Below are 22,404 nucleotides of genomic sequence, written 5' to 3' on the forward strand. Positions count from 1 at the left end.
CGAATCGCAGGATACTCTATGCTGGTCCGTCCGTACAGACTATGACCAGCATGTATTAGATCAACAAACAAGGAGGTACCAAATCACAGATACTGTCTTACAATGTCCAAGTACTATAGAGTTTGCTCACGACCCACAAGATATTCCTGAAGGCAGAGTACATGTCAGGACACTCAGCAGAGCCAAATAATTTCTACGAGTAGGAGCTGGATCAGCTGCATCTGGACGAGATATTTTCACTGTGGGGAACCAGCATTGAATCTGATGACAAATAACACCACCAGAATATAATATTTTTCGGCAAGATAGAGTGAAGGGGAGGGGAGATGGGGTGGCTCTTGTGGTGAATGAGCTTGCTGCTTGTTCTATCATCCCTATGGAAACTATTACAGGTTCTGAATCCCTGGCCTTCTCTATTACTCTGGCTCCTCGTCAAGCTCTTAAAGGGTTGCTGGTTTATAGACCCCCTGGACCGGCGGAATCCTTTTTTGATGAACTACAGGCAGCTATTTCAGGGTTAGCTTTGAGAGCTGAGCACTGTGTGCTGGCAGGAGATTTCAACTTCCACATGGATGAGGGTGAGGATCCGGATGCGAACAAACTATTCGATATTACGGCTCCCCTTGGTTTTGTGCCTTTTCTTTCTGGCCCCACTCACGACAAGGGTCACACTCTGGATCAGGTTTTTTCCACGGCCCCTTTAGATGACATAGAGCTTGTTCCGGTGCTCTGGTCCGACCACAGGCTGGCCAGGTTCTATGTACCGGGCAGGGAGAAACTGCCTAGCAATGCGCCTAGACAGCATGGACCTGTCTCTAGGGCATTTCACCGGGTGACTCCGGAGATGCTAGCTCAGGCTTCTCTTGACCATCCGTGTCTCCTTTCAGGTGACCTTGAGCAGGATGTAGAGTCTTTGCAGCTGTGGCTGACGGACAGGCTGAATGACTTAGCCCCTGCGATGGCTCCCCGGGTTACATCAAAGCGGGTTTCTGCTCCGTGGTTCACGGAAGCACTGTTTGCCTCCCGTCGCCAGTGTAAGGTGGCTGAGAGGGCCTGGCGCCTCCAGTACGATCCGGCGGCCAGACTTGCATACAGGACTGCGATCAAAGCTTATCATGATATCCTTCGTGAGAAAAAGGATTACCTGGCTAGGAGGATAGAGGCAGCCTTCCAATTCATGTAAGGAGATCTTTACTGTTGTGAGGGAGTTTACTGCCCCTAGATCTAATCTTTCTCAAACCGCTCCCTCTGAGTCGTGGGTTTATGATCTTGCAAAGTTTTTTAACGGACAAGTTTAAATGGATTCAGGACTCCTTTCCTGAGAGGACGGTTGAAGTGCATCCCAGCAGTGGGGTTGGGTTAGTTCCATCGCCTACCCTGGATTCTGCCTTGACTGTTTTTCCGCCTATCTCTACTTCTGCGTCATTGGCACTTTTGGCCAACCTTCAATCGGGGTCGCCGTTAGACCCCTGCCCGGCCAAATTCCTGGCGAATATGGCGATTGTGGTAAACCCATTGGTTAACCCACTTTTGAACCTCTCTTTGAGGGAGGGGGTGGTCCTGCAGACTTGGAAGCGGGCAATGGTGATCCCCCTCCTTAAAAAGCCTGGCCTAGACCCCGAGGTGTTGGCCAATTATAGGCCTATCTCTCGCCTTCCGGTGTTGGCCAAAATTACGGAGAAGCACGTGCATAGCGTGCTCTGTTTTCTTACAAACCAATGACCTGTTGCACTCCACTCAATCTGGCTTCCGCCCCAATTTAAGTACCGAGACTGCGCTCTTGGAGGTGTCTAAGGCCATCAAGGAGGCTCTGGATTCAGGAGGCAAAGCCATGCTTGATCTGTCGGCGGCCTTCGACACCGTCCCCTTTGAGGGGCTCCTCGCCAGACTTTATAGCATCGGTCTGAGGGGGACGGTGCTCAGCTGGTTTACATCTTTCTTAGCTGGCCGTTGGCAAACGGTCTGGGCCTCCCTTAGCTCCGCTGAGATGCCGCCATTGGGAGTTGGAGTTCCGCAGGGTTCTGTGTTGAGCCCAACTCTTTTTAACATCTTTATGACCCCTCTGGCGGCACTGGTGGAGTCCTTTGGGGCCCAGATCGTTTCTTACGCTGATGACACCCAGCTCCTCTTCACGTGTAGGAAAGGTGAGGATTTTGTCGGAGAGAGCATTCGGGAATGTCTCGGGCTGTTTTCAATTGGTTTCAGCAGAACAGCCTCAAATGTAACTGACAAGTCGGAGGTGCTGTTCTTTGGTTGTACCTCAGACCCTGACTGGCAGGCATGGTGGCCGATGGATATGTTCCCCCCAGCACAGGCATCCCAGCTGGCAAAAAACCTGGGAGTCAAGATCGATAATGGTCTGACGCTGAGATCTCAGATCCTTGGTCTATGGGCACATGTTTCGGCATTCTCAAGATGCTCCGGAAGTTCCTTCCTCTGCTCACAGAAGAGCACAGGAAGATTACGGTGCAAGCCTTAATTGGCTCCAGATTGGACTACGCCAACGTCCTTTTTCTGGGTCTTCAGGAATATCTTGTACAGCGGCTGCAGGTTGTGCAGAACTCTGCTGCACGCGCCATTTTTGGCCTTCAGAGGCGAGCCATAGTGTCCGGCCTTTTGCAGTCGCTCCATTGGCTGCCTATCCGGAAGCGGATAGTTTTAAAGGCGCTGACCCTGGCTCATAAGGCGCTTTTTGGCTCGGGAGCAAAATATCTTCAGCGTAGGCTGGTCTTTTACCGCCCGGCCCAATCTATGCGATCTAAATCTTTGTTTCTTGCGGCGGTTCCCCGAGTAAAGAGGGCCCATTTGGGGGGCGTTCCTTTAGACTGAGGGCACCACAGCTCTGGAACACTCTGCCATTGGCCTTACGCGGTACCTCTAATCTGCTGTCTTTCAGGAAGGGCCTTAAAACCTGGCGTTTTACCCTTTAGTATGTTTCCCTCTGCTGTCAATGAATGTTTTTATCTGTTATGTTTCTCTTTTTATGAGTTGCCAATATAATGCGCCGGGACACTCCAATGGAGTAGCCGTGCGCTATAGAAATTAAATTTAACACAACAATTTAACATAACATAACAATCCCAAATGCCTATTCTATTCCAGTCAATATCCCCTCCAAGGGTCATAGTGAAATGCCCTTTCGAAGTGATGGTCTGGGATTTATGCTTATGCTTATCCCCTTCCCACTAATCCGAAAAATTCTCAGCAAAATAAAAATGGAGCACCGTTGCCTCCTCTTTATCGCTCCCACGTGGCTCAGGCAGCACTGGTTTACGGAGCTCTTCCTCCTGTCAGAGACAGGTCCCATTCGCCTGCCAACAACATGAACACTTGACAATGAACCAGGGCCAGATCTTGCATCTGGAGCCAGCCTCTCTCCACCTACACGCATGGCTACCGCGTTAAAGGAGTTTCGAGATTTAGACATCACTCTGGAATGTAAATATGTTAGCCACAGTATGAGCCGAAGACACCAATAAAACATACAAGTTAAAATGGAAAAGATTCTGTTCATGGTGTCACCAGAGTAATTTACACCCATTAGAAGCCTCTCCAGAACAGATCCCGCCTTATCGCCTCCTACTGGCTAAATCAGGTCTTGTGCATGCATGGGTCAAATTTCACCTGTTGGCTATTTCAAGATACCGATGATCAGCACAATCTCTCTGTTGTACTATACTAATAAAACAGTTCATGAAAGGTCCGTTCATGGCTTTCCCTCTGGTGCGAGCTACTCCCCCTGAATGGCACCTAATTGTGGCACTGGCAGCTCATCGCACATCTTCACAAAGCGGAGTTAAAATTCCTCGCGTAGAAGGTTGATCTATTACTTGCTCTCACCTCCACAAGTAGAGTCCTTAACATTTCAGGCTTTTACAATGCAAGAGACTTTACTGAGTTTTACTGAAAATAAACCAAAAATTCAATCCTAGGTTCCTACTCAATTTAATCTCCATGGACCTTTCATACTGCGGTCATTTTTCCCTAATCCGGCATCACTGGCCGAAAGATCGCTACATACATTGGATGTCTTAAGGTCTATTTCCATCGTACAAAGAATATTCGCTAAACCGATCAACTGCTAGTATCTTAGTCAATCTTGTCAAGGGACTACAGTTACGAAAGCCAGGTGGATTTCAGCAGCAATTCAGTTTTGCCACTCCAAAGCTGGCAAACTACTAACCACGAAAGCTAAAACTTAATCAGCAAGAGTTGTTACTGCGACGTGGAAGAGCTTTCACACATTTGTGCAGCATTACTGCCTGGAATCAGCACGACACTGCCATAAGCCATCTATTTTGATAAGGGGAACCTCTTTACATGGTGTTCATTCATATTTAAATTCCAATGCATATCATACTGAGGTGTATTGTCTATTAAGCTTTTTCCTTTGCAGTTATTTATCGGTTATAGATTTGAATTTCTATAAAGCTCATTATACATATATGTATTTACGAAGATAGATTATTGTAAATATATATTGTCTTCTTACCCACCATCCTCTAAGGGTACTTAAATTACCTACAAAACTGCTTGCTACTCTAAATCAAGCATGGGAATCTATGAAAGATCCAATATTGTATTAGAAAAAGTTTCTTGCCTTTAACTGCAGTTATCCAGTATTGGTATCTTTCATTGATTCAAATGCGAACCACCATCCTCCCCGAAGAGGCTCCCCTAATTGCTAACAAGGTTATTTACATTTGTGCTTGAAAATCTGGGGTACTCTGCCTCTCTTGGGAGTGTGTTCTATAAGTGCTAGCGCCTCTTTAGTTATAGTTCAAGTTTGGTCCTTTTTTTTAAAAAAGGACATAGACTATTGCCATTATAACCTGTGATAGTTCTACATACTTCTTTACTATAATATAGTGGGAGTCCCACTTCGAGGACTGGGAAAGATTCAAGCATGTGAATCTATGGAAGCTACAAATACTTGATAACTGTTACTGGTAAGTAACTTATTTTCTTAGAAGGAAGGTAGGTTGAAAGTCTTTTTTTTATTTTATTTTTTATTTTATTTTTTGCATAAGTTCTGCTTTGCTTCCATGGAGCAGGATAATAAAGTGAACTTTAAAGAATTCATACATGCTGCTACTGTGAGCAGTAGAAACAGTGGAGGTTTTTGAAGTGTTCATTAAAGACTGCAGTTACTACATCAGGGTACCTTACTGATGAGGTGGTGAGCATAGTTGGAGTATCGTAATGTGAGGGTTCTTGGTTTAAAGTGAAGACACATCTTCTTATTAAACAGTTAGTGGTCAGGACAATATGATTGGAACCTAAGGTTTGACTTCACGGGGTGCAATGCAGCAGTGTTTGATGGCAGACAATACTTCTACTGCGAACCAAAGTCAACATAATGAAATGAGGTCTTTGAGTTCATGAAGGGAAATTCTATGTCAGGAGCTGAGGCTTCTGATTAGGCTGTCACTTTCTCGTTTATTCAGCAGCCATTAAAAGATATCAACATTAGTAACCTGGTAGCAGGCCCTTCACAGAATTAATGGTCATATTGATTGCTAATCAAAATCATGGCTGGTCGAATGGAATGCCTTTCTCAGGCTTCATAAATATTCGTACACCTTTTTCTGAATGTGGTTAGAATACATTTCGAGCTATGGGTTTGTCAAATATTGGAAATATAAGAATGCACCTACGCCCAGAATGCGTGCCTCCCGGTCTCCCACATTGTGGTATTATCTAACTGCTTCTTTCCACACCATTGACAGTCCATGGTAGCTTCTTTGACGGGTGGAATATCCCTCTAAATAGCTCTCTGCCGTTCTGGATCCTCGTTGGTATTTGACCCTAGGTTTGCTGGCTCACCTGATTGCAATACTCTCCCGATGTTGGTGGGATGGCCAACAGTTCCTTCCTTTTGTTGTCTCTTTTGCAGTTCAGATTGCCCGTCAAGTCCATCAGTCAGTGTTCTGTTGGCCAGTGGGCCACACCCATCCCCGTTTGGATGGACTGAGGTTGGATCTGGTATTGCATGATACCTATGGCTAGTTTGCTATGTAGGGGTTATGCAGGTGTTCTCTTCTTTCTAGGCTGCTTGTTTCTGGTGGGCCTTTGGTGTTTGTATGGCTCTTTATATAGTGGAGCAAAACGAGGTGCCCTGTGTAAAAAGTCCAGGCAAACCCCTACAGAGGCACAAATGATATTCTAGATGTTCTCTTTTGTTGTAGTGTGGGCAAGCAGTTGGTGTATCAGAGGATAGGGCTGAGCTTTTGTTTACACACACAGGCAATTAATGAGACACACTCAAGAACTAATAAACAACCATTGGCAAAGCTAATAGATCTGGCTTGCATTTTCAGTCCTGACTAAAGCATTAGAAAAACTTCTGCAGTGAAGAAAGGAAACAATTGTGACTTTCTAAGAGCTAATGTATGTATGTTCTTTTGATATGTAAAATCCTTTATTTGTTGTAGTGTAAGCTCTCAATAGGATGCGGAATGATAGAAAATACAGTCCGTTTGAGTTTTTAACAGAAATAATCCACTGGGAAACACAAAAGCCTGTCATCTATAATTAAAAAAACTGATAACAATAGGCCTTGCAGACATCTGCACCGTTAAGCCAGACCTCCGAATATACACCATTTTTAAACAAAAAGATTTCACATAGCGGTATTATATTTTGTTAATAGCACTGGTGAAGAAAGCTGCATAGACTCCTATAAGCTTTCAGATGTTGGGAATCAACCTAATTGAGTAAACCAGAACTGGGTACACAGTAGGGTCTATTCGCAAGAGTATTCAACAACATAGGCAAATTAGTTGATTTTTGCAGCACCAGTCTGCTGTCCGGTTTCATATTTTCATATAAATGTGAATGATTACTTTTTCAATACTGTAGTTGGGAGTGAAAGCAAAAATGACAGTGATAAAAATAGTTACATTAAAAATAAGGCCACTCAGCTGATTGCATTGTTAATACATGCTGGCATGACTAGTCACATATCTCAAATATCAGTTTTAGATCTTTATAATCCATTTATTTGAAACCTATGGAGTTAAAATATGCCTTACAGCCTTGTTTATTTCTACATTTAATTTCATTTATAAAGCAAATCTCAACTTTTTTTTCTGTTAATACATTTTTTGTGTTGATTATAGAAGCAAGTAAAGAGTTTTGTTTTTAACCATTGTTCCACCAGACAAAGAAGAGTGGCAAGCCTGGGCCTTTCCTGCTATCTGGATCCAGAGACAAGACCATTAAGATGTGGGACATCAGCATTGGCATGTGCCTTATGACACTCGTAAGTGTGATGTTCCTGAGCCTCACTCTTGTGCCTACAAAGGTTACGCAGTTGCAGATTCATGCTTTTCATTATCCCATGTATACATTAAAGTATTAACACGCTAACAGGTTTTCCTACATAATCCTATAAACTTAGTTTATTCCTGTGGCACAAGCTGCAACAACTGTGGTCCTGAGATGGTCCATTGCTTTAATTTTCTGATTGTTTATATTAGGGCTGTGTGGCAATTGTTTTTATGCATGCTGCCATTGTTGCGTACCTGAACCATGAACATTTGCTAACCTGTATATTCTACTTCAGTGACAACCACTAGTTGTATTCGGACTGTTTTCATAATGAATTGTTTTCTTATTAATGGCACTACATTACTGATCTAGCACAAATTAGAATAATCTGCTGTGTAGAAAACTTGTTACAGTATTTTCAGAAACCATTTTAAAAATGTAGATTGAATATAAATGTGAGCTGCCTACAAAGTATATGTGCTTATTCAAACTGTGGATTTCAAAGATCAAATTAATACACCCAAAAAGCTGCTTACGCACCTTTGAACCTCCATGGGCATTGGAGACTGTATTGCAATTGTGCAGCTCTACTAGAGGAACAATCCAAAAAAGGAGGAACTGCTGCAGACTCTCCCTTGATGGAATGTACACTTAGGCAGACAGTTATAAATTTACTATCGGCTCGATCTCTGATTTCTCATTTACTGAAATCTTCCTTGCTGATTTTGATAATCATGGGTATGCCCAGCTGCACCTTGCAAAGCAACATGTGGGAAACGCCACTGTATTAAACAGCACGGATTCCTTCCCCTCTGTCACAGGGTAAGCTTTAAAATCTCACCTGTCGCATAGTCTGTTAAGCATGTGCCCATACTATAGAGCATGCTCTTTTCCATTGCTTCATAGGGCACTTAAAATCAACAGATTTTCTGTGGTGGGGGATATTTTAATTTATTTAAGCTCTTTATAGTGAGTGCATAGCCGTAAGCAGGTGTCTCAAAATGCAGGTGGATAAAGGGGGAGTGATTAGAGCTAAACAGCACTGGAAGCCCATTCCTCCAATGTGAATCCAGCTGAACAAGTCTTTGTCACCAAAGCATGGAAAAGCCTTGAGGGGGAAGAACTATATAATCAGTGTTCGAGGCATGTGAGTTGTAGATCACATGCTATGCCATCTAGTGTTGGGTCCCGATGTTTGCACCTTGTTTTTCTTCAAAGATGTTGTTGCAAGTAAGAAATAACAGAAGACTCAACTTGAGGTAAGGAAGAGCTTCTTCATTCTAATCATCCACTCACCTCAACACACAGACTTATCTTGTGAACATTCTAAATAAAGCTCCGGGCGGAACGTTCTAAGTGGAACAAAAGGGAAGGGGAGAGGGAAGGAACCAAGGGAAAGGAAGAGGAAAAGAGGTAAATTACAACGGAGGTATTTCCAGTCACAAGTGATAGGGGCGCATGGGCATCGTCGCCATTGTTTTTTTTCCCCGCCATAGGGTTCGGGCGTGAATTGCTGTGCTCTGGTTCGACACCGGTTATGATTCCCTCGGTCCGCAAGACAATCACCGTCTACGGTATTTGGTATTGTTTCCGATCGCGTAATCCCATTCACAGAGTATCGTATTTACTTTTTTTTTTTAAAAAAACCTCTTTCGATTGGGTGTCTAGTGGAAGGCTGCCGGGCATGCCGCGTCGGTTCGCCTCGCAGTCATCAATTGTAAGGACTCCATTCAAATTCTGCCCTCTGTGCCACACAAAGTTTCAGCGCACCGACTCCCACGAAGTATGCAACCTGTGCTTGTCTCCGGAGTACAGAGAACAGGACAGTGTCACTAGTAAGTCTTTCCGGTAGAAATAGATGCTTCATGACCGTCTGGCTCGACGTCGCGACATGCAGAGCCAACACACAAGTTCCATTCCTGACCTCTTCAGAGAAGATTTGGGACAAGAGGCCAGAGACGTCATGGCAGCTGAGGAAGAACAAGAACCCATCTCAGACTAGGGCCCCCAGGGGGATGAAGAAATCCCGCAAGGCCAACGTACCGCGAGTACAGATCCTCCCATGCCCCAAAGTCCACCTCAGCTCAAGAAGGCTTCGGTCCAACCCCCGCCTCCGAGCCACTGTTGGCACCGAGAACATGTTTCCGACGCCCCACCTTCCGGCTCGGCACCGAAACACATCCAAAAGCCGAACAGCCATTTGAAAACTGGCACAGAGCCGAAAGCTTTGGGATCGAATTCAAAGACTGGCTCCGCCCCTCCCCTTTCAATGCCGAAAAACGCTTTGGATCCGAAATCCTTGGCATCCAGAACACCAGCATCCAAAACAATGGCACTGAAAATGTAGGCACCGAAACAAATGAATATGCCGATTCCATCTAAGGAACAACATTTCGATGTTCCGCCTTCCAAACCGAATCCGAAACAAAGGGAGCTATTTATCCACCCAACTACTGGACATATCACCACAAGTGACAATAAAACAGAAACTTGAGACAAAAGAGGCTTACCACATTCCTTTAACAAGCATTTGCAATGCAATGGTCTCGGCATCATTAAAGGTAGAGCAATTGGCATTGCTCATGACATTTCTTTTTTTTCTTTAAATCATAAATAAATGGCATTGTCATTTACATTGCCAATACACACCACTCTGCACCTGCACTCACTGCTCTGCACACTCACTACTCTGCACACTCACTACTCTGCACACTCACTACTCTGCACACTCACTACTCTGCACTCACTACTCTGCACTCACTACTCTGCACTCACTACTCTGCACTCACTACTCTGCACTCACTACTCTGCACTCACTACTCTGCACTCACTACTCTGCACTCACTACTCTGCACTCACTACTCTGCACTCTGCACTCACTACTCTGCACTCTGCACTCACTACTCTGCACTCTGCACTCACTACTCTGCACTCTGCACTCACTACTCTGCACTCACTACTCTGCACTCACTACTCTGCACTCACTACTCTGCACTCACTACTCTGCACTCACTACTCTGCACTCACTACTCTGCACTCACTACTCTGCACTCACTACTCTGCACTCACTACTCTGCACTCACTACTCTGCACTCACTACTCTGCACTCACTACTCTGCACTCACTACTCTGCACTCACTACTCTGCACTCACTACTCTGCACTCACTACTCTGCACTCACTACTCTGCACTCACTACTCTGCACTCACTACTCTGCACTCACTACTCTGCACTCACTACTCTGCACTCACTACTCTGCACTCACTACTCTGCACTCTGCACTCACTACTCTGCACTCTGCACTCACTACTCTGCACTCACTACTCTGCACTCACTACTCTGCACTCACTACTCTGCACTCACTACTCTGCACTCACTACTCTGCACTCACTACTCTGCACTCACTACTCTGCACTCTGCACGCACTACTCTGCACTCTGCACTCACTACTCTGCACTCACTACTCTGCACTCACTACTCTGCACTCTGCACTCACTACTCTGCACTCTGCACTCACTACTCTGCACTCACTACTCTGCACTCACTACTCTGCACTCACTACTCTGCATTACCACTCTGCACTCACTACTCTGCACTCACTACTCTGCACTCACTACTCTGCACTCACTACTCTGCACTCACTACTCTGCACTCTGCACTCACTACTCTGCACTCACTACTCTGCACTCTGCACTCACTACTCTGCACTCTGCACTCACTACTCTGCACTCACTACTCTGCACTCACTACTCTGCACTCACTACTCTGCACTCACTACTCTGCATTACCACTCTGCACTCACTACTCTGCACTCACTACTCTGCACTCACTACTCTGCACTCACTACTCTGCACTCACTACTCTGCACTCACTGCTCTGCACTCACTGCTCTGGTCTCACTGCTCTGCACTCACTGCTCTGCACTCACTACACTCACTACTCTGCATTACCACTCTGCACTCACTACTCACTACTCTGCATTACCAGTTGGCTTAAGTTCACTTAAGTTATTAAAGATGAGCAAACAGGAAAGGAAATACCTAGGTACTTCTCATGGTGGCAGCGTGGTGGGGACGCTTGATCAGTTTATTCTTAGGGGACCTCTGTACCGAGCATCTGTTGTCTCTGGTCCAGTTATTAAATAGGAGATCTTCCCTAGGGACTATAGCTACAGCTCGCTCGCCAGCTCATCAAGATGTAATCATTATTATACCATCGACTAATATTGAGGTTGGCGTTGAAGTTCCATATCCCCTTGGAACACTAGAGGATTCCCCAAAATCGCCACTGACCCAAAGTAACATTACAGCCAGCGTCTCTACACGTGCATCTGCCACATCCCCAAATAAAAAAAACCTCTACCAAATGATTAACTCTGGAACCGGCAGTAAAAAGGAAGCGGGGAGGAGGACCACAAAGGCCTTGTAGAGCCTTGTAGAGCAAAAGTGGCAAGGTCGAACAAAACCCGTGACAGTGTCTCACCCGAGGAGGGCAGTCCTATAATTAATGCCGATTTGGTTGATGGTGATACCAATTATGCAGCGGGAAATGGTATTAACTCGAACTGTGATTTAGAACAGTGGAAGACATTTGAGAGTATTTTAACTACCTTGCTATCTCCTATTACACAAAAACTAACCAAGATAGAGGAATGTTTGGACAATTACGAATCTCTGGTGAGGTCAAGGTTTGTTGTAAAAAGGGATAACATCTGCAATACACACACACTTGGATCGACAAGCTTTTATACCCAACGAGCTGCAAGCGAAACCTAACGTGGGGCGGGACTGAGAAAACGAAACCTATCGTGGGGCGGGACTTCCGTTTTGTGAAGCCCGCGCCCACGGAGTGCCTGGAGGAGCACCGAGGGAGAGCCCCGCGGTCGGAGGGCCTTTGACCGGTGAGCGGAGCGGGGGGGGGGGGGGGGGGGGAGAATGCCTGTATGTCTGCGTGTGTGTGTGCGCGACGGCGGAGGGGTGGGGGGCGGGGTGCGACGGCGGAGGGGAGGGGTGCGACAACGGAGGGGTGGGGGGGGATGCTCGGTGCACGTGTGTGTGTGTGTGTGTATGCATGCGACGCTGGGTTCGCTGTATGTGTGGGTGCGTGCGTGAGCGCTCGTGTGTGTCTGTCGCAGTTTCTGCGCATGCACGTGTGGTGTAGCTGCTTCCCAGGAGACAGCAGCTGAGCGCGTTCGCGAGCGCGTGGCCAGCGGAAATCGCCTCCTTGAGGCAATGCGCGTGACCAAGGCTGTCTCCTGGGAAGCATCGTCCCTGACATAAGATCTCGGCGGAGACGCGCTTACGCGCGTCTTTTAGCCGAGACCTAAAAAGGAAAAATGTTGGTGCCAATCTTCTCCTCCTCCCCTTGAATCACCATCATCTCAGCCTTTACTAATTTCACCTGAGCACTCCTCGCTGCATACACCTGAAGATCAGGATGATTGCGATGGACATGGGGCTTGGGACAATGAGCTAATATCCGTAGACCCCTGGACAGATTATAACACCAATTCCAGTACAGGGAATGATCGTGACCTGTACCCTACCAAGCCTTCTCCATCGCACAACAGTGTAGGTACATAGAACTGCTGGGTAGAGCTGCTTAATACCATGGGGTTCAGCTACATAAGGAATCCCTAGAAGAGAATTTCCTTGTCAAGACTCCTAGCACCACACAAGTCCTTGCGCACACTTCCCATTCTCAAGGGTATGATCAAGCATGTGGACGATATTTTTAATGACCCCGTCAGGACACGCATCTTCACCCCTAGGTTAGATAAGTATATGCTGGCACCGTCTGATCCAGCATACATAAAGGGCCAGTTACCATTGGATTCTTTAGTGGCTCCCAATGAACGCAAAAGGGCCAATCCACAAACAGGAGATGCTCCACCCCCAGGTAAAGAAGCTAAGCTGCTAGATGCTACAGGGAAAAGGGTAGCCTCACTGGTTGCAGACTTTTGGCTCATCTCCAGTACACAAGCTCTGTTAGCTAGGTACGACAGGACACATTGGGAAGAGATGGAGCAGTTGCTCCAATTTCTACCTGATAAGCACAAGACCTAGTGTGGGAGGGACAGCTCATTTCTAATTATTGCATCAGGTGCGCCCTAGATGCTGCAGACACTGCTTCTAGAGCTATCCACACCAGCGTCCTTTTAAGAAGGCATGCCTGCTTTTGTATTTCAGGATTCAAACCAGAAGTTCAGATTTCTAGCCTAAACACACCATTCGATAAGGAACACCTCTTTTGCCCTGTGGTAGATTCCTGACTGGAAAAAATAAAGGACACATAAGTGGCCAAATCCATGGGAGCCCTTCAATTAACACCAGGACGTGATTCCTTTCGGCTCGCCTTCTACCTCTGAGGATCTTGGAATACCTCCTCAGTTACTACCACCACCACTTATAAAGGCAACAATCAACCCTCTGCCTCTACGGGTTACTTCAGAGGGGGTTACAGAGGCAACAATGGCAATGGAAGAGGTAGAAGCTCAAATACATGCGCCTCCCCCTACAATACCAAACAGGGACTTCCCTACACTTCCCTCCAACCATTTAACACCTGTCTGGGGCGTCTTTCACATTTCCCACCCATCTGGCAGTCCATAAATACAGACAAATGGGTACTGGAAATTATTCATTCTGGTTATTGCCTGGATTTCACCAACAATCCTCCAAACATTTTCCCACTGTCACACATACTGTCACCGGATCACTTACACCTCCTCAAACAAGAGGTTCAGTCTTTCCTTTTAAAAGGGGCTATGAGCTTGTATCACTTCAATATCATGGGTCGGGCGTATACTCCTTTTAATGTCCGATACCCGAAAAGGACAGTTGTCGCATACCAATTCTGGACCTCAGAACTAAATCTTTACCTACAGTCAGACCATTTTCACATGGTAACACTTGAACAAGTACTACCACTTCTGCAACAAGCCAACTTTCTTTCTACTCTAGACTTAAAGGACCACTTTTCTTATTCCAATACACCCCGCTCATTGCAAATTTCTCAGATTTTTGGTAGTGGGCCAGCATTACCAGTTCAAGGTACTCCCGTTCGGAGTCACCACTACTCCTAGAGTCTTCACAAAGTGTCTGGCAGCAGTCGCTGCTCACCTGAGTAGACAACACAGTCCTGTCTGTACCTACTTGGATGACTGAATCATCAAAGCTAGTACGTATGCACAGTGTCTCCAACACACTCGCAGAACACTGCAATCTAATTGAGACATTTAGCCGCAGATTCCTTAACTTAGAGTATCCCCAGGCGTGACACTGGATCCGGAAATGTTTTGCAGCAACACCTCTGCGAGCCGGGAGACTGCGCCACACGACCTGGTCCTGACGTCGGGGGTCATACAAGTCCCTCCCGGCGCGCTGCAGTCCGTTTCCCTTCTTTTCCAAGTGCAACACTGTTCCAGAGTGAGCTCCTCTGGCCTGGTTTCAGGCCTCATTTTCGACGCTTCGCGTCAGGAAAATTGCGATGCCTTCAGGCTTCAAATCTTGTCTTTCTTGTTTGCAGCAGATATCCGCTACAGACCCGCATCTTATTTGTATGTGGTGTCTGAGCAAGCACCATGACTCCACGGACTGTGAAGCCTACGAACGTCTGAAACCAAAGTCTCAGCTGGAGCGCTGTATGAAGCTTCTCTCTGGACGGCTGTCCCGGTCGGAGTAGTCATGCCCCCCGGCCTCGTCGACTGCAGGTCCCTCTACACCTGCATCCTGAATATGCAACACCCCTCTGCCCCCTTGTCGGTGGACCCCCTGCTGGAGGTCCAGCAATGTGGAGTCACTTTTGTCTTTTGGGGCATCCCTCTATGATGCCCTCTTGGGTACCTGGGTTCGCCCTTCTTCAAGTGATCGGGTGGCGCACTCAGTTTTGCACCGCCCAGCTCCACATGATCCGGTCTGTCTTTGTGCACCTTGATGCGCAGGGGTTTTTGTTAAAGACTGCTTTTCCTTCTCTGCCCCCTTTATCGCTTCCTCCCTCTCGTGAGTCCAGGTGGCTCGAATCCTGGGGCAGGAATGTCTTTGCGTCCACCAATGCAGCCCTTCGGTCTTTAAATACAGTGTGTGTTTTTTGGTTTTGGCTACTTCTGCCCTATGGGACTCTGCAGAGTCTTTGCTTACTGCCTCCGAAGGTGCTCGCGCTGATCTTCTTCACTTCATTTGGGATGGCCGCGACATGCCTGAATTCACAATCCGGTCAGCCTTAGATACTGCGGATTCTTTGGCGACTTCTGTTGCCTTAAGGCGTCACGCTTGGTTGCGAGACAGTGTTTTCCCTGAAGATATCCGGGAACGCCTGGTTGATTTACCCTTTGATGAGGGTTTGCTCTTTGATGCTCATGCCAAGTCTGCGGTTTACCGGCTGCTGGCGGGCTTTCGTCGTCCCACTTAGGTCCTTTTAGGCCTGTGTTCTGTGGTACTTTTTTCATTTTCCCATCCGTTGCATGCGCTCTGTGTTTGAACATAGGCAGTGAGTCTCTAGATGCGCTCTGTTTTAACATGAGCAGTGAGGCTTAAGTCTTCTTTTTCTGTGGTCAAGGGTGTTACCCTTTTATTAGCATCTCTTAGATACATTTTGCTTTCGGTTGCCTGTTGGCCTTCTGTGACCGTGTTTCACAAGTTGCTGTGTCCTGTACTTGTGGCTTTCAGCCAGTAGTACAGCTCTGTAACATGTATCTGAAAGAGACACGTTAGTGATAGATTCCTTACCTTAGAATATCCCCAGGCGTCAGACTGGATCCGGAAATTTTTGCGTAGCAATACCCCTGCGCGCTGGTAGGCGTCGTCTGCGGCTCCGCGTCCGTCGTCGGCGTCGTGAGCGCCGGGATGACGTCATCGGAGTATATAGACGGCGCCCATGCGCGCTGACGTCAGTTCTTCTTTTTTCCGCGCCAGCTAGCGCAGATCCGGAAGAAGCTCTACCCCCAGTCACTTTTTGACTGAAAACTTTTTTGATCTTTTTGATCCTCTACTTAGTCGTTTCTCGACTATCGGTGCCAGGGATGCCCGGGTTCAAGCCTTGCTCGAAGTGCGGCCGACTCATGTCGGTCACGGACCCCCATCGCCGGTGCCTGAAGTGCTTAGGCCTCGACCACGACGATCGAACCTGTGACGACTGCCGGGCCCTGACGTCGAAGGCTAGGCGGGAGCGGTCCCGCAAGCGTCTCGAGCTGAGGCAGTCGGCCCCGCGCCGCTCCAGGTCCCGGTCCCGGTCCCACGGGAGGTCGAGGGACAGGTCGCGAGGTCGGAGTCATCGACGCTCCGGGAGTGGTCACCGATCGTCTGGATCCAAGTCCTCAGGTAAGAGGCATGAGAGGTCGGAGCGACACCATCGGTCCTCCGACCCGCCCCGTCGCTCGCTCGATGCGACCGGGGATTCGGGCGACACCGCCCACGCGGCTCCGCGGGAGTCGCAAGCGTCGCCGCCTGCCCCACACCTTCGGGTCCCTGGGCACGGCGCGTCGCAGGAGGAGGTCGAGAGGTACCTCATGGCCATGAGGGCCCTCCCTCCTCAGTCGGTTCCCGTGGCGCCTTCGGGCCGATCGGCTCCGTCTGGAGGTCCTTCCGGGTCGGGTGCTTCGGCCCCGACGACGTCGGGTACTTCGGGCCCGGCGCCGCTGGCGACTTCGGTCCCGGCGCCGCGCGACCTCGCTGGATCCGGCTCCGGATCCGGGACCTCGCCGGTCGACCTTACGACCTCACCGGCGCCGTCCCTTCAGGTGTCGTCCCCGGCAGCCGTAGTGGTTGCCGACCCCAATGCTTCCTACGGTCCGCCTCAGGCGTCGGAGGGGCGCCGCTGGGCGCCGATTCCGTCGGCCGTCGGAGAATTCTATCTCCACGAGGAGGCCCTGGCTGTTGATCCTGGTCTCCAGGAGCTGGGTGACGAGGAGCAGTGGGAGGGGTCCGAGGACCCTCTGGCACGTGATTGCCAGTCTCATCAGGACTGGACATATGAGCTTGGGGAGGCCAGTGGTATTGACACATCGCCAGACACTGGATTTACGTCGCCCCCGACTCTTCGGAGGCGGGTTCTGCCTACAGTGTAGTGTTGACGAAGGCAGCTAAGGCCCTACACCTTGAGCTCCCCGTCGCGGCCGTGAGGACTAATCTCCTCACTGAGGTACTCAAACAGCAGTCCGGCTCCGCGGAGCCCCTTCTGCCGTTCAATGAGGCCTTGTGTGACGTTCTGCTGGGCACTTGGTCCAAGCCCGCCACAGGTCCCCCTGTGGATAGGAACGTGGCCAGACGCTACCGCCCGGCACCGGGCGACCCTTGCTTTTTGTCCACCCACCCCACCCCCGAGAGCCTGGTCATCCAGGCCTCCACTTCCCAGACCGCGTTCCCGACGGCCCCGCCCGATCGGGAATCCAAGAGATATGAGCAGTTCGGGAAGAAGGTCTTCTCGTCTGTGAGCCTAGGGCTCCGGTCAGTGAACACCAACTGTCTCTTGGGCCGCTACACCCACACTCTGTGGGACACGGTTGCGGAGGTGCTGCCACAATGCTCTGAGGAGGTCAGGGCTAAACTCAGCCAAACCCTTGCGGACGGCCGAGATGCAGCACGTTTTTCCATCCGGTGTGGGCTGGATACCACGGACTCACTGGGCAGGGCGATGGCAACGACGGTGGCGGTTCGACGCCACGCCTGGTTGAGGTCCGCCAATTTCTCGGCCGATGTCCAGGCTACTCTCCTGGATATGCCGTTTGATGGCCGTCGCCTCTTCGGCGACAAGGCAGACCATGCGCTGGAACGTTTTAAGGACTCCAGGGCCACGGCCAAGTCCTTGGGTCTTGCGGCCCCACGCCAGCAATCGGGTGCCTTTCGCTCCTTTCGTGGCCACGGAAGGGGCGCCCCACCACGGACCGCCAGCCACGCGCCGCAGAATGTTCAGCAACGCGGTGGCGGCCGTGGGAACCGCCGTGGCGGTGGTCGGGGCCAGCGGCGAGGCCAGTCCACACCTCCCTCAGCAGCCCCCGCCTCAAAACCTTCCTAGTCCGAGTTTTCAGGCCCATGTGACGCCTGTGGGAGGCAGGGTTCGCCATCACCTCTCCCACTGGCATACAGTCACTTCGGACAGGTGGGTGCTGCAAATTGTCCGAAGGGGTTTCTCCCTCCCCTTCGAGTCTTCCCCTCCATCCATGCCACCTCAATGCCACCGTGTGTCGGGGGATCACTTGCGACTTCTGCAAGAGGAAGTTTCGGCCCTCTTGGCCAAGGGGGCCATCGAGCGCGTTCCTGGGCCAGAAGTAGGACGTGGCTGTTACTCCCACTACTTTCTGGTACCCAAGAAGGGCAAAGGGGGCCTACGCCCTATCTTGGATCTGCGGAACGTCAACGGCTTCCTCCGTACGGAGAAGTTCAAGATGCTCACTTTGGCTCAGGTCCTGGCTGCCCTGGACCCAGGAGACTGGATGGTAGCGTTGGACTTGCAGGACGCCTATTTCCACATCCCCGTCCTGCCGGCCCACCGGCGTTACCTGCGGTTCACGGTAGGCCACGAGCACTTTCAGTTTACCGTGCTCCCCTTCGGCCTTACGAGCGCCCCACGGGTGTTCACGAAGGTGATGGCGGTGGTCGCAGCCCATCTGCGCAGGCAAGGGGTGTCAGTCTTCCCCTACCTCGACGACTGGTTGTTGAAGGCGGGCTCGCCCCAGACAGTCGTCAGCCACCTCCAGACTACGGCCGACCTCCTGCACTTGCTGGGGTTCTCCATCAATGTGCCGAAGTCACACCTGTGTCCCTCTCAGAAGCTCCTTTTCATCGGAGCGGTTCTCGACTCGGCGCAGTTTCGGGTTTACCCACCCGAGCAGCGGGTTCGGGATATTCAGGCTCTGATTCCTATCTTCGGGCCGTTATCCCGGGTCTCGGTCAGGTTGACGCTGCGGCTTCTGGGACTGATGGCCTCCTGCATCCTTCTGGTGCGTCACGCCAGGTGGCGGATGCGGGCTCTGCAGTGGGACCTGAAGTTTCAGTGGGCCCAGCATCAGGGCAACCTGTCCGATCATGTCCTGATCTCGGAGGGCACTGCGAAACAACTGCAGTGGTGGCTCACGGACCGCGACTGGGTCAGTGGCAGACCCCTCTCTCTACCCCAGCCGGAGCACGTAGTTGTGACGGACGCGTCCCTCCAGGGCTGGGGAGGCCACATGGGAGAGGCGGAGATCAGAGGCCTCTGGTCTCCGGCGGAGTCCCGACTCCACATCAACCTTCTGGAGCTGCGGGCGATTCGTCTTGCACTGAAGGCATTCCTCCCCTCTGTCAGGGGGAGCGTGGTGCAAGTGTTCACCGACAACACCACCGCCATGTGGTACTGCAACAAACAGGGCGGTGTGGGGTCGTGGACCCTTTGCCAGGAGGCTCTGCGCCTCTGGCAGTGGCTGGAACATCAGGGCGTGACTCTGGTGGTTCAACACCTGGCAGGTTCTCTGAATGCCAGGGCGGACGAACTCAGCCGCCGGTGCATGATGGATCACGAATGGCGTCTGAACTCGGACGTGGCGCAAGGTCTCTTTCGACAGTGGGGAGAGCCTTGGTTAGATCTATTCGCCACAGAAGAGAACGCGCAATGTCAGCAGTTCTGCGCGTTGGAGTTTCCAAGGCGGCACTCGCTCGGAGACGCTTTTCGTCGCGAGTGGAGCTGCGGCCTGTTGTACGCCTTTCCGCCTATACCACTTCTGCCCAGAGTGCTGAAGAAGATCAGGCGCGACCGGGCCCAAGTTATCCTTGTGGCTCCGGACTGGGCTCGAAGATACTGGTATCCCGAGCTACTCAGCATGTCAGTCGATCCCCCGATTCGTCTGCCCCTTCGGGAGGACCTTCTGTCGCAGCAGCAGGGGACGGTCCTGCACCCGAATCTGTCCAGTCTCCACCTACAAGCTTGGAGATTGAGCGGCGGCAGTTGAGGCCATTTGACTTGCCTCCCGAAGTCTGTGACATCATTCTGGCAGCCAGGCGTCCCTCCACTAAGTCGGTATACGCCTGCCGGTGGAATAGATTTGTGGCATGGTGCGCAGCAAAGGCTGTGGATCCCCTCTCTGCACCCCTTTCGGAAGTGCTGCTCTTTCTTCTCTCCCTTGCCCAGCAGGGCTCTGCTCTGGGCACTCTTAAAGGGTACCTCTCTGCTCTTTCAGCCTTCTTGAGGCTACCAGATCAGCCTTCTTTGTTCAAGTCCCCTATAGTGAGTAGATTTCTGAAGGGCATCACACACATGTTCCCTCCTGTTCCCTTCGTGATGCCCCAGTGGGACTTGAACCTTGTTCTCACCTATCTGATGTGTGCTCCCTTTGAGCCACTTCATAACTGTCCTCTTCGCCTCCTTACGCTGAAGACGGCCTTCCTGGTTGCCATCACCTCTGCCAGGAGGGTGAGTGAGCTCCAGGCTCTTTCTTCTTCTCCGCCTTTCCTGTCTGTTCATCCTGATAAGGTGGTGTTGCGTACACGACCTTCCTTTCTGCCCAAGGTTGTCACGGCCTTCCACATCGGGCAGTCCATCACCTTGCCCACCTTCTTTCCGCCTCCGCATCCCTCGAAAGAGGAAGAGAGGCTCCACCGTCTGGATCCAAAACGTGCGCTCTCCTACTACCTGGACCGCACTCGCCAATTCCGGGTGGATGACCAACTCTTCGTTGGTTACGTGGGCGCGAAGAAGGGAAAGGCTGTACACAAGAGGACCATCTCCAGGTGGATCATCTTGTGCATCCAAGCATGCTACTCCATGGCGAGGAAGGAGCCCCCGGCTGGATTGCGGGCTCACTCCACTCGGGCCACGGCAACGACAACTGCCCTGGGCCGCGGTGTCCCCCTGCAGGACATCTGTCAGGCAGCCACGTGGGCCTCGCTGCACACGTTCGCAAGACACTACTGCCTGGACAGTCAAGTCCGGAGGGATGGCTTCTTTGGCCGTTCCGTCCTCCAGGACTTTCTGGTGTGATATTGGTTCGCAGACCCACCACCGGGGTTGGTATTGCTGGGGTATCTATTCTAAGGTAAGGAATCTATCACTAACGTGTCTCTTTCAGATGCACAAGTTACTACTTGTGTAACGATATATCTGTAAGAGACATTAGTTAGTGATAGATTCCTTACCGCCCTCCCATCCTCCCCGTTCTGCGAACCGATATTTAGGGTTAAGGTCATCCCCTTTCAGGGCCCTAGTTTCAATGGCACCAGTGTTAGTTCTATCATGGCTCTGCGTATCTGGCGCGGAAAAGCTGTGTTATCAGAACTGACGTCAGCGCGCATGGGCGCCGTCTATATACTCCGATGACGTCATCCCGGCGCTCACGACGCCGACGACGGACGCGGAGCCGCAGACGACGCCTACCAGCGCGCAGGGGTATTGCTACGCAAAAATTTCCGGATCCAGTCTGACGCCTGGGGATATTCTAAGGTAAGGAATCTATCACTAACTAATGTCTCTTACAGATATATCGTTACACAAGTAGTAACTTGTGCTTTCGGCCCGAACTCTGTTCATGGGTTCGATCCGTTGCTGCATTCTTTTTGACCTGGCTTTTGCCCTAAGAGGTGTCCCCCATTGTCCGGGGTATACATACTCCATGTAAGGGACTTGTATGCTATTATATAGTCTTGCGTATCTCCTTGAGCCTGGAAATGATGTGGGCTCCTTGTGCCTACTGAATGTCCGTTGTACGGTATTCTATGTTTTTCCTTGGTGACATCTGCTTTTGTCATGGGTAGACATCTCTTTTGGAGATTTCATGGTCTCCTCTTCGTAAACAGCTCCTCCCTGCTCTTCAATGTGCTGGGTGTGGTCCGGCATATACGTTCTGTCTACATACCGGTTGACTTGGGTTTCCTCTCCCTACACTGCCACCTCTTGTCATGGTTGCAAACTTGGTGTTGGGTAGCCCATTCTCCTGGTTTCCACTTCCTGGACTGTTTTCCAATGGTCATATGCTTCCTTTTTGGTGGTCAACACCATCCGTGTATTTTGGAGTGTTGGTCTTGGATTTTAAGACTCTTTCCACCATTTGTTCACTTGGCGTCTTTTGGCCTTTCCCTTCTGAGTGGCCTACTCTTGTTAGTCCTACACCTGTGGGACAGTTCTTCTGATGGCAGTGGTCATTAATTACTGTTGACAAGTCTATATGGT

The 22,404-nt window shown here is 50.1% G+C and overlaps 1 protein-coding gene across 3 annotated transcripts in view; it reads left to right on the forward strand.

Annotated features, from left to right (window-relative positions):
* Positions 1–22,404, forward strand: part of PAFAH1B1 (platelet activating factor acetylhydrolase 1b regulatory subunit 1) — a 526,691-nt gene that overhangs the window by 366,630 nt on the left and 137,657 nt on the right. For all 3 annotated transcript variants that reach the window (XM_086954518.1, XM_086954520.1, XM_086954519.1), the window contains one exon: positions 7,163–7,264. In XM_086954518.1, the coding sequence (XP_086810644.1) occupies positions 7,163–7,264 (102 nt within the window). The remainder of the gene's footprint in view (positions 1–7,162; positions 7,265–22,404) is intronic.

Source organism: Lissotriton vulgaris, chromosome 2_1, assembly GCF_964263255.1.
Source record: "Lissotriton vulgaris chromosome 2_1, aLisVul1.2, whole genome shotgun sequence".
NCBI classification, from domain to species: Eukaryota; Metazoa; Chordata; class Amphibia; order Caudata; family Salamandridae; genus Lissotriton; species Lissotriton vulgaris.